The 10,978-nt window shown below is 39.3% G+C and overlaps 1 protein-coding gene across 3 annotated transcripts; it reads left to right on the forward strand.

Annotated features, from left to right (window-relative positions):
• Window positions 1–2,338: 2,338 nt before the first annotated feature.
• LOC124009765 (GATA-binding factor 6-B-like) lies at window positions 2,339–10,680 on the forward strand. 3 transcript variants are annotated; one of them, XM_046321915.1, is made up of 7 exons: window positions 2,339–2,492; window positions 3,391–4,332; window positions 5,177–5,343; window positions 6,043–6,168; window positions 6,499–6,586; window positions 6,689–6,783; window positions 7,858–10,680. In XM_046321915.1, exons 2-7 carry the CDS (start codon window positions 3,447–3,449, stop codon window positions 8,029–8,031), a joined length of 1,536 nt encoding a protein of 511 aa, XP_046177871.1. In that variant the 5' UTR covers window positions 2,339–2,492; window positions 3,391–3,446; the 3' UTR covers window positions 8,032–10,680. The 3 variants fall into 3 exon arrangements, with proteins under 3 accessions (XP_046177871.1, XP_046177873.1, XP_046177872.1); XM_046321917.1 differs by having other exon boundaries at window positions 2,402–2,488; XM_046321916.1 differs by lacking the exon at window positions 2,339–2,492 and adding an exon at window positions 2,779–3,136.
• Window positions 10,681–10,978: the final 298 nt, after the last annotated feature.

Below are 10,978 nucleotides of genomic sequence, written 5' to 3' on the forward strand. Positions count from 1 at the left end.
GTACATAGTTGCTTTATAATAGGAAACTCGTCTTGCAGTATAACAGAACACGAGTAGTAGGAGATAATCATTATCAAGTCAGTACATAAATGCCACCTAAAGAAGAGAGGGTGATTATGCAATGAAACAGACAAACATGATTGAGATACGACTGAAGATACGGCCTTCTTGAAAATCAATAAAGAAATCTAAAAATGTGTTTAAATTATATTAATTATCATAGCTAGTACTACCACTACTACTAATAATGGACATTATTTTCAAAAGTTATTATTATTATTAAATATTATAAGCTTGGCGAGGTAATCCCGAATATATCTAGTCCCAACGACGACGCCATTAAATTATAATACACTTTAAATTATTCTACATGTGTAGGCTAATGAATGACAGATTAACAAGTAAAGTGACAATAAACTATTCGTTCTAAATTGCCATGTTAGCTATATAGACTATTTATTGTTGATTGTAAACGGTCTTCCCGGTCAGGCCCCGTCTGGACAGTGTGAAGATAGAAAGGCTGAGACTGAGCGGCGTCCTGCCACTTTCCCGGTGGTGATTCGTCACAGGTAACTGTCGGAGAGACACACTTCATGTCGTGGCATCACAGCGAAAACACCTCATTCGTCAAGTCGGATTGGAACAGACAGTAAAACCAGGATTATGTATTCTCGCACCTCCCTGACAACTGTCTGCCTGCCTTGGTCTCCCAATGTCCAGCCGAGACAGTAGCGACTGTTTACTCGATGTTCCACTATCCATTTTTATATATTCTGTCTTTTTTTAAAGTATAGCCTAGCCCCTTAGGCCTAGAACATAGATGTTCGTGCCTTTTTACGCACGAGGAGCTTCCAATCAATCCATGGCGCATTAAACCAATAGGCATAGTTCTGATATATATTTTACAGGTATGCAGTTGCTTATACCTCTCTATAGACAACGTTTCTAAAATATTACCTAGGTTTGCCCTTTGCAAAACAACGAAAAGTGAAAGGAATGCAAATAACAAGTGAAGGACAAATAGCTATGGGTTCTGATTTGATAAAATGCATATTATCCAACTGGGAGTTGTAACACTTATTAGTTGTTAAAAATCTAAAGTAAAAGAAGAATGGCCATTGTTTGAGCTCATTTTACAAGAGGAGTCAAACAGAGAATAGATAATATTGCAATGACACGTGGCTCTCCTTTCTCTCTGTGCAACGAAATGGTGACCTACAATTTACCCTGAAACGGGTATCGCCTATGAGTGTTATCCAGACAAAATGTAAATAGAAAGAAATACCAGTTGAATTCTTCCCAGGTTGACGAACGACGGGCCTGTTTGTTAACCCCTGGAAGATACAGAAGACTAGTAAATGAATGATTCAATTGACACCTCGTCACTTTTGATCATTTCAACGAGACAATGTATATTCCAACTGAATGAATCATCACCAGTTCAAACTCAAACCTCTCTGCAACAACAGATGCGTGCTGAGAGTTTGTGCTTCTTTGAGGCTCAACCCATTTCATTCCAAATGATGGCGTCTCACTTAAATAAACTAATTAGTGAATGGTCTGCCCTAACATAACTCCGAAATGGAAAATAAATCAACAAAACAAGCCAACGTTAAAATATTGCTATATTTTCCTATAGGCTATTTCTCGGGGTTTGTATTTCAGGGCCATTTCATTTTTAATAATAATAATCTATATCAAACAATGTTAGTTATATGGTACAGTTGATAAAGCTATTTAATATTTCACTTTTTTAATTGATTCGAGTTTTTACATATAATTATGCTTTTTTTTACTCTGTATTCGATGCCAACATTTTTTTTAGATAGTTCTAACATCTTGCATTATTACAATTTATGCTGGAACAGATAACCTACTTGTAAACACATTCTGAATAATATATGTTAGGCTACCTAGATTTATGACGACAACTATCGTGATTAAAATGAACCTATCAGAGCCTCACTAATTACAGCAGGCCTATCATTCTACATTATAACAATGAACCGTTTTTCCACAATATCCTTTGAAAACAGGCTTTTGACGTCAATGATGAAAAATCCCGATTTTTTTCTCTATTTTAAACGCACTTGCTATTATAGTTATTTAAGTATTTTGTGAGTAAACAAAAGTGCACTGCCAAAACTAGCTTTTCTCGGAATATTTCCCTGAATATACTGTTTGAATACGTCGATTTTATTTAAACAGAAAAAGTCCATACTACTTTAAAACGTCGAATTGATTACATTTACAGTTTTAGACATGATCAAATATTTCAGACTACAGCACCCCCATTGAGTTGATCTGTTTGCTCAACTGAAATCCAATCAGAGAACGCCCTCAGATTTCAACTACAGCCTCGAGAAGCGCCTCCTCTCTAAAAACCTCATCACAAGCGCAGTAACACTTTCATTCCTATCTTCCCCGAGACCAGCTACGAACCACACACTATTGGAAACTTCAACGAGCGACGGATGGCACAGAACTAGTAGGTATGTGGTGAATATTCGCTCCTCTCCTGTTCTGTTTTATATTTTGCAGTCCAGTCTTGGTTAAACATCTGGTAAAACATCTGGTTTCAGTGCTCTTACTCCTGGTGCCAGCTGCGCAGCACCTAAATTGTTTTGTCTCGATTACCGTGCCTATTGGGTCTTATCTGTTATGCGTCTTATCAAGCGGTTATCTTTTTGCTCCAAAGACAAATTGCGTTTTGTTTCCTATCTGTAACGGTATGTTTTTTTTTGTAATTATGAAGAGGCTATATCTCGAGAGGGGAGGACAGGGTTTTGACACGGAGAGATTCAACTCCTCCGGTCAGAGCGCGCGCTGTGGTTACATGTCTAATGGATTAATGCCGTAGGCGCTATTACCAAAAATATATTGTCTAGAAGTCCATAACCATCATATAGTTTTCATAGAGAGGATCGAGTCTTGTGTGTTAAGTAGCCTTTAGCCCGCCTACAATTTTGTGTCGTGTTCTCAAAATTAAGCCAACACGTTTCAAAATGAAACCAAGCCCCACATCAAGGGCAATGTTAGGTTTGTGTTGCATAGTTTCTCAAGGGGTAAGCCATGATATGATATTATTATCATGGGGAGGACATGTTTCTTGCAAATCAATAGTATCGCATGAAAGGTAACACCATGGTTTATGTATATTATGTCATTAAAATGTTGGCTAACTCTTTGGCACAAATCTCTTGTAAAAGTAGTAGAGATTGTAATACGATTTGATTGCCTCGCCTTACAGATCCTTTATGATACCAGACGAAGTTACACTCGAATTGTATTTGCATGAAGCTCAAGAGCCTTTTTTAAGTTAACAATGTCCAGTAAGATAGACCCTTTTAGCCTTGATATCGATGACAATGTCTTCTCTCTCATTCTCAGGGCAGACAACACCCTTACGATTTTCTAGTCCTACGGTGTATGGAAAGTGATCCTGGATGGACCTGGGCGAAAACATCTGGTCCATGGTCAAGCGAGAAGTGTCCAGCAGCCCCGGGTCACCGGCTGAACAGAGTTACTTACACGGCGGACAGGGCAGGAGGGACAGCCACGCGCACGACTCGGAGGGGCTCAGGTCACCGCTGCCAAGCGATCAAATTGACACAGTGGGACACCGGCGCGCGGAAGGGCCAGGCAGATCATCTCTACACTCCTACGTTCAGTTCGGACACGGGCACCATCACAACAACACCGAGGACATCACTCTGTTCACAGATTTAGACCAGGGCAATAAACTCATCATTTCCAGTGGAGCGCATCCGCACCACAAGGGGGGCCTTATCGTTGACCCCAGCGACATGTATCAAACACTAGCCATCGCGGCGGCCCACCAGAGCCAGGCGGGGTACGACTCGCCCTCTGGGGGCTATATGCACTCCAACCCCAATTCTCCAGTGTATGTACCGAGCTCGCGGGTGGGACCCATGATACCCAGCCTTCCTTATTTGCAAGCCAGTGGTTCGTCTCAGCCCAGCCATGCGGTCACCAGCCACTCAGTCTGGTCGCAGTCTACTCCGGAGAGTCCCTCCTACAGCACCGGGAGTCCTCATACCTCCAACCGTTTCCACTACCCTCCAAGTCCGCCCATTAACAACGGGGTTCCCAGGGATAACGGCTACAGTAACCCGCTGAATGTGGGCAGTCGAGACCAGTACGGTCTCTCACGCCCCCTCAGTGGATCCTACGCCAGCCCCTACTCCCAGTATGTTGGACCGCAGCTATCCCAGTTGTCCTCGCCTTGGCCCGGAGGACCGTTTGATAACACCATGCTGCACACTTTGCAAAGCAGAGGTGCGCCCTTGACGATTCGAGGACCTAACGGAGGTAGGCCTTCTATTCCAAATATTATCGATTAAAAATGATTAATGATATGGACTTCAATGTGACAACTTTATTTTATCTATTGAATAACTGTTGGTTACCAACGTTTTACGCATGCACAATAATTCAAATAACCATTTAAAAACATTGAAAAGCAACGCGAGCTTGGGTGTAGCAATATGATGATCATTTACGATGACAACAGTTTAGTAGACCGAATAAGTTCACATTCAAGTGAGTTAAAGAGATTGTTATCACATATGAAATAAGTCTAAATTGTTATAGTAATGGTAAAGAACGTTAAATTGCTTCCTATTAAGAATGTAAAATTAAGTAGGTTAGTTGTTTATAACTAAGCTATTATCAATTTATTTGTGGTATGAATTGAAGATTAAGCATATCCCTGATATCGAAACTTTTATAAATCGACTTCTAGGCATATCCTTTTTTGACATTTTCATTGGTGTAAATAAAATAAATACATTTTAGATTACATCCTCCGACTGCGCATAAAAAAACTAGTAGGCTATCGAAACATTTGGAGTTTATAAAAGTAACCCAATACGTCAAACATAAATAGCTAAAATAGAGACAAAAGAGCAGTCTCCTTGTGTATTGAATGTATAGGCCTAATATCACATTCATAGGCCTAGACTAGACCTCATTTGGAAAATAATGCTGAACTATCATCAAAGGATCCAACAAATTTACAACAGACAATTACATATTTGAAGGTATAGACATGTGCTCAATTAAGCCTACGAAAAATCACGGCTCTTTTATGACCAAGCGCCTCTCTGAAGTGTCATGTAAGTGATTGGTGTTTTGCCTGTCTGTTTTCCCGCAGATATTCTCGACGACCTGGGAGAGAGCAGGGAATGTGTCAACTGCGGCTCCATCTCCACGCCGCTCTGGAGACGCGATGGCACGGGTCACTTTCTCTGCAACGCCTGCGGCCTGTACAGCAAAATGAATGGACTCAGCCGGCCATTAATTAAACCACAGAAGCGGATGGTAGGCAACACATGCTCAGGGACTACTTAGTCACTACATTTCCTGTCTATTTATTTAAAACAATGGCTTAAGGTTATCGCCTAAGTTCCCTATATCTCTCTAAATAATGGGGATTTTATTTGACCAACAATTCACTAAAATGGAAGACCATTTTATTGTACCCTCCGTTCGGCCAGCATTTATATATGAACAAGATAATTCTGGCTGTCATATAGGTAATTTAATCAGGGTCAACAAATTAAATTACCTATATGACAGACATAATGATTTTGTTAATATATTAATGAAATATGAAAAAGAAAATGTTCAGACACATTTCCCTAGCGCCATCACGCAGTTATTAGGCTACGCACACTAACAAACGAGTGATGCCTCGATTCCACAAACTCTCTGCCAATGAAATTCACGTAAATAAGTCTGTTACTGTAAATGGATGACATGAATACGGCCAATATTATTGTTAGGAAATTAGTGCAGATAACATAAATATAGTCATAAGAGAGGAGAATCCGTGCTCTTAAAATACAGTGATTCATTATAAGGGACTGGATCACAGTCAAATATTCCATTAGTCACGTAGCCTAGTCTCGACTGAGACATCTCTGTATCTCAATTTTATAGCTCACCGTTGCTTAATCGTAGCTTTTAATCTTTATGTACCAGTGTTTTTATTGTTGTTTATGTATTGCCTTTCCCCAGTCATCATCCCGGCGAATCGGCCTCTCCTGTGCCAACTGTCAGACGAGCACAACCACCTTATGGCGCAGAAACGCAGAGGGAGAACCGGTGTGCAACGCATGTGGGCTCTACACAAAATTACATGGAGTAAGACACAATCTTCACATTATGTCACAAGTTGGCACTGATTTTTAAATGTAATGTTCTACAACTAGCAGGCCGTATTGTAACTAGCACGTGCGCAATTGCCGTGCGTAATTGTCCACTGAATATCGAGAGCAATATTAAAGCACAATCCGTTTATTCAGTGTGTCCAATTAATTATAATAGTTGTTAATGAAGTATAGATTTAAATGACAATTTACAAATTAGTTTTATTTTTGGTCGACATTGACAAAACGTTTAGCAAATTAACAAGACAGAGAACGCCGCCCAACAATTTCATGACTAAGATGAATGTATTCTTTATTTTTGCAGGTACCTCGGCCCCTCGCCATGAAGAAAGAGGGAATTCAGACGAGGAAAAGAAAACCTAAAACTTTGAACAAAACCAAGGGATCCTCAGGTAAGCAACCTCTATTTTAACCTCATGACACACAGTCTTTCTCTCATTGAAATGCTTCGCTGTTAAAGGTCCTCTTTATAATGAATTATAATTTTACCACAGGGAATAGTAATTCAGTCGCCATGACTCCGACGTCCACGTCTTCTTCCAACTCTGAAGACTCGAAGAACAGCTCTCCGAACACGCAGGTGCCAGGGGTAAGAAGATGATTTCGCCTATTCGATATGAAAAATAATATTCAGGTGTGGGATAGGCGGGCCCCGTATATTGTACAAACGGACTCGTTTTAAGGTAATGTTGTCCCATGCAGGCCAACTGTGTAATAAATTGTGTGAGGAAATTCTTCAGCTAATTCTCAGCGTCAAATATAGGTCCACGGTTTTGGTCGAATAGACCCACGTTGCCTTTCAAACGAAAACATATCTTAAACGTTGTTGTAGAGGCTTCATCGTTTTATTCATTGCACCAATTTATTATTTTGGATGGATATTGTTAACAATTATAAACTGGTTGGTTCAATTCCTGAATGCTGATTGGCTGACATTCGTGGTATAGCAGACCATATACCGCAGGTATGACAAACATGTATTTTTACTGCTCTAATTACATTGGTAACCAGTTTATAATAGCAATAAGGCACCTTGGGGTTTGTGGTATATGGCCAATATAACATGGCTAAGGGCTGTGTCCAGGCACTCTGCGTTGTGTAGTGCATAAGAACAGCCCTTAGCCGTGGTATATTCGCCATATACCACACTCCCTCGGGCCTTATTGCTTAAATATAGGACATACAGACAGGCTAATAATAAACCTTTATCTGATATGTTCGTAATAGCAATAATATTGGACTCATTGTATTGGATTCATACGTATTGACTCATACAATATGTGGGGTGTAATCTACTGTCATCAGAGGTATTTAAAGGCCTCTACTAGGTTCTGGGAGGTGGTCTACATTTTTCAGAGATGATGCTCTTCGGAATTGTGTTGTAAAACATTGTAGTCTCTGATTTATTCCAAATAAGACACTATTATAGGCCTACTTCCAATAAGTACATTTAATCAATTATATGTGTCTGTTATATCACTTGACACATGCTATATAATAATGAGAACATCCACCGCATACAGTATATCCACTGTATATATATCCATCTTAGCAGTAACAGATGAAGCTTTATCGTTGATAAGCCCTGGCTGTGACTATAGAAAACCTTTGGATAATAGTAATCTCTCCTGAATCTGACTAACATCTCTCTGTCCTATTCCAGGTTCAGTCCTCTGTACTGAGTGGCCCAGTGGAGGGCTCAGCTGGCTCTGGTGGCTCTGCCGTGGTCAAGTACCCAGGCCAGGACGGCCTCTACACCCGTGTGGGCCTCACCCAGTCTGCAGACATAGCCGGCTCTGTCAGAGGGGAGCCCTGGTGCCCTATGGCCCTGGCCTGAGTCACCGAGCTGGGGGACGGAACTCACCGCACTAGCCTCTCTCTCTCTGGATGTCCTGCTGCTGAGTGGTGGAAGTATTCAGTGCCTCGATGGCTCTGGGCCTGTTTCCTACTTCCCAGCTAACAACTGTTGGACAGAGACAGCCTTTTTGCCCCTTCACACCCCTGCAAGTTTGAAATGTCTGTGGAATATTTGGGATTGATTTCCAGAATGATATGGGAAAACCTTAGTGCCTTAACACAAAGGGAAATAAGTGAGAGGTGATGCCTTCTTGTTAATCTGCAGTTGATATGCTTTCTGGACCGACCTGCTGTGTGTGTACTCAATATCTCTCTCTCTCAGATATGGAGGTGGATCAAATGTTCTTTGTTGTTTGAAATGAAGAAACCTGTACATAATGCTATGGATTCCCCCACTCAAGACAAAAGCGGTTAATTGGATATTAGTGCTTGATAAAAGCACTATCCATACGAAGGACATTTTTATTATATATTTTTTTGCAACTGGAATCAAGCTATCAAGTTACCAAGACAACCTTCCTGAATCAAGATAAAGTATTTATTAATCTTCCATTGTTGAAAACATGAGTATGATTGTTAAATAAAGATATGGACATAGAGTAGAACTGAAAGAAAAACATTTCTTATGTCTTCATTTTAAATATGATTGTTCATTTCTTTCTCTCTTGTTGAGTTAGTAGTTGTTAGTTATTGCAAATATGCTTTTCCACTGATAGCTCTTACTGTAGGCCTATCTGACTGAAACTCTTATGGTTTTTAACAGGGTATCAAAGACTGTGACATCCTATGTCAGTCAATTTTTGTTTTTAATTATTTACTCAATTCTTAAATAATCAAATCCTACAGATGAAATTAAAATACTGTTAATTTATGGTACTATTTTGGAAGAAATTGGTAGAAGCTGTTTTTTCTAAGGTGAGGACAAAAAATGTTTAGGACATTTTCGCAAACTTTTTGACACATGTGCAACAGCTAGCTAAGTACTGTTTGAACAAATGGCACCCACAATCATTTTCTAGATGCATCTTTTTGTTACGATACTAAACTGTAAAAGAGGACTGCTGCAATATCTTCTGTCTGCAACAAAGACTACCTAACTGATATAAACTGTATACATTTACAGTTGCATACATGAATATGATTTCCATGATAAAATTTGACAGAAATCAAATGAAAAGGCTAAATGGCATTGAGGTCAACATAGATTAATTTAATGTCACTACATGGAGAAATAGAGGTGGAATGAATAAATTGCCCCTGATAAGTTTTCAGTTGATAAAAGAGGAATGGCTGTTCTTACAGATGTAGGATCTTAATTTGAGCCAGTTTGCTACAGCAGGAAAGTAATCTTGCAGCAACTGGAAATTTGAATTATTATGTGGATTATAATGAATGGACATTTTTGTGGGGGTTGATACATTTTTCGTTAGGGAAAATCATTTCTGAAATGTAAAAGTGGAAATTACAAACTTTAGAAGACTTTTTAAAACTCAAATACACTACAAGTTTGCATTTCCTGCTTTGCAGAAAATTCTCAGCAACAAAAGAGTGATCCAATGAAGATCCTACATCTGTACAACCTGTTGTAGACGATGTCATAAAACAACATTTGTCAATGAGAGGAATGTCACACATTGACTCCATGGTGAGGAAACTGTAGTTTGAGACGTATTGGAGCTTTATGGAGAATAATCTGAACAGAGTGAAGTATGCCATTTATGATTCAGTGATGTGAAAAAAACATGTCATATATGTAGCTTGAAAACAACCTTTCACAGCTTTCAAGACATAATGACCTTATATGACAAATCACTGTTGATTTTGGTCTGATACAATTTGCCCTTGTATTTTTACTCAAAAGGTCTACAGTACATTTTCCTGACTTTCAATGTTCTAAGTAGAATGATGACTTTCCCATTCATTACACAGAACATACTGCACGTGTCCCTCTCCTCCAGTAGGGGTGTGAACGGCGTCTCGTTTGCCAGAACTCTAAGTAGATCCATTTTGAGGCCAGAAAAATTCCTCTAGCTCCCTGGGAAATGTCCATTTCAGTGGAATGAATCTGACGTGTTAGTAGTTTATTGTGAAACTGCCGTTTAAACTGCATTTCAGCTTCACCATCAGGGTTCTTCAGCTGAATCAGGGCCTGGTAATTGTTTTCTTTTCTGAGCTTATTTATTTTTTTGAAATATCAAGTTTATTAATACATTGTTTTCCCCTATTTTTTAGTTTGGATATTTGTATTTCTTTGGTTGGTTGTTTTATTCCTGATATCGTTTTTAAATGATCTTATTTAAATCTCTGAAACAAATTCTTCTGATGATATCAATGTGGATTTGGAATAATTGCTCCTGTCTTAGAATATTTGAAGGAAATCAACACACTGTGGTTGTCATTGTTGGTAGTGTATACTGTGCCAAGGTTTGCAGCAAACAGAATTTTAAGGGTTTGAGTGCCATCTTCATGTGCTGTAAAGGCACATATAACTATTTTGAAGTTGTAAAGAGAAATATGTCATGAGAAGCTGTTGGAAAGACAGTAGTAATGGATCCCTGAGTGATTTGTATCTCCAGACAGTTTTTCTAGTTGTTTTCTCATTCTGTATTAAAGTTAGCCATTCCTCTTACACAACAACAGTTTATTATGCCTTTTCCTTTATATACACCCACTACAATGGTTTCACCACTGTCTTCAATGTGTGTTTAAACCAAGCGTATCCTTTCCACCTGCACAGAGTACCTGTCACCGTGTGAAGGATATTTAAGTGAATATAGCTTGGGAAAGATACCGTTGGTAGACAACAACATTTTGGAGATGGTTAGATTTATCCCTGAGCTTTAGGTTATCTGTCTGCACTTTGACATGTTGATGTTGGAGAGTGTCAGTGTAGCTGTGTTCCTACTGCGCTGTACTGCACATCAACC

The sequence above is a fragment of the Oncorhynchus gorbuscha genome, linkage group LG22 (assembly GCF_021184085.1).
Source record: "Oncorhynchus gorbuscha isolate QuinsamMale2020 ecotype Even-year linkage group LG22, OgorEven_v1.0, whole genome shotgun sequence".
Classification (NCBI taxonomy): Eukaryota; Metazoa; Chordata; class Actinopteri; order Salmoniformes; family Salmonidae; genus Oncorhynchus; species Oncorhynchus gorbuscha.

What these genes read in the sequence shown, in the direction of transcription:
- LOC124009765 (XM_046321915.1), top strand. Translation starts at nt 3,447, where the DNA reads ATGGACCTGGGCGAAAACATCTGGTCCATGGTCAAGCGAGAAGTGTCC. An exon ending in TCTACACAAAATTACATGGA is followed by an intron (nt 6,169 to 6,498) that starts GTAAGACACAAT and finishes TTATTTTTGCAG; the next exon opens with GTACCTCGGCCCCTCGCCAT. An exon ending in CGAACACGCAGGTGCCAGGG is followed by an intron (nt 6,784 to 7,857) that starts GTAAGAAGATGA and finishes GTCCTATTCCAG; the next exon opens with GTTCAGTCCTCTGTACTGAG.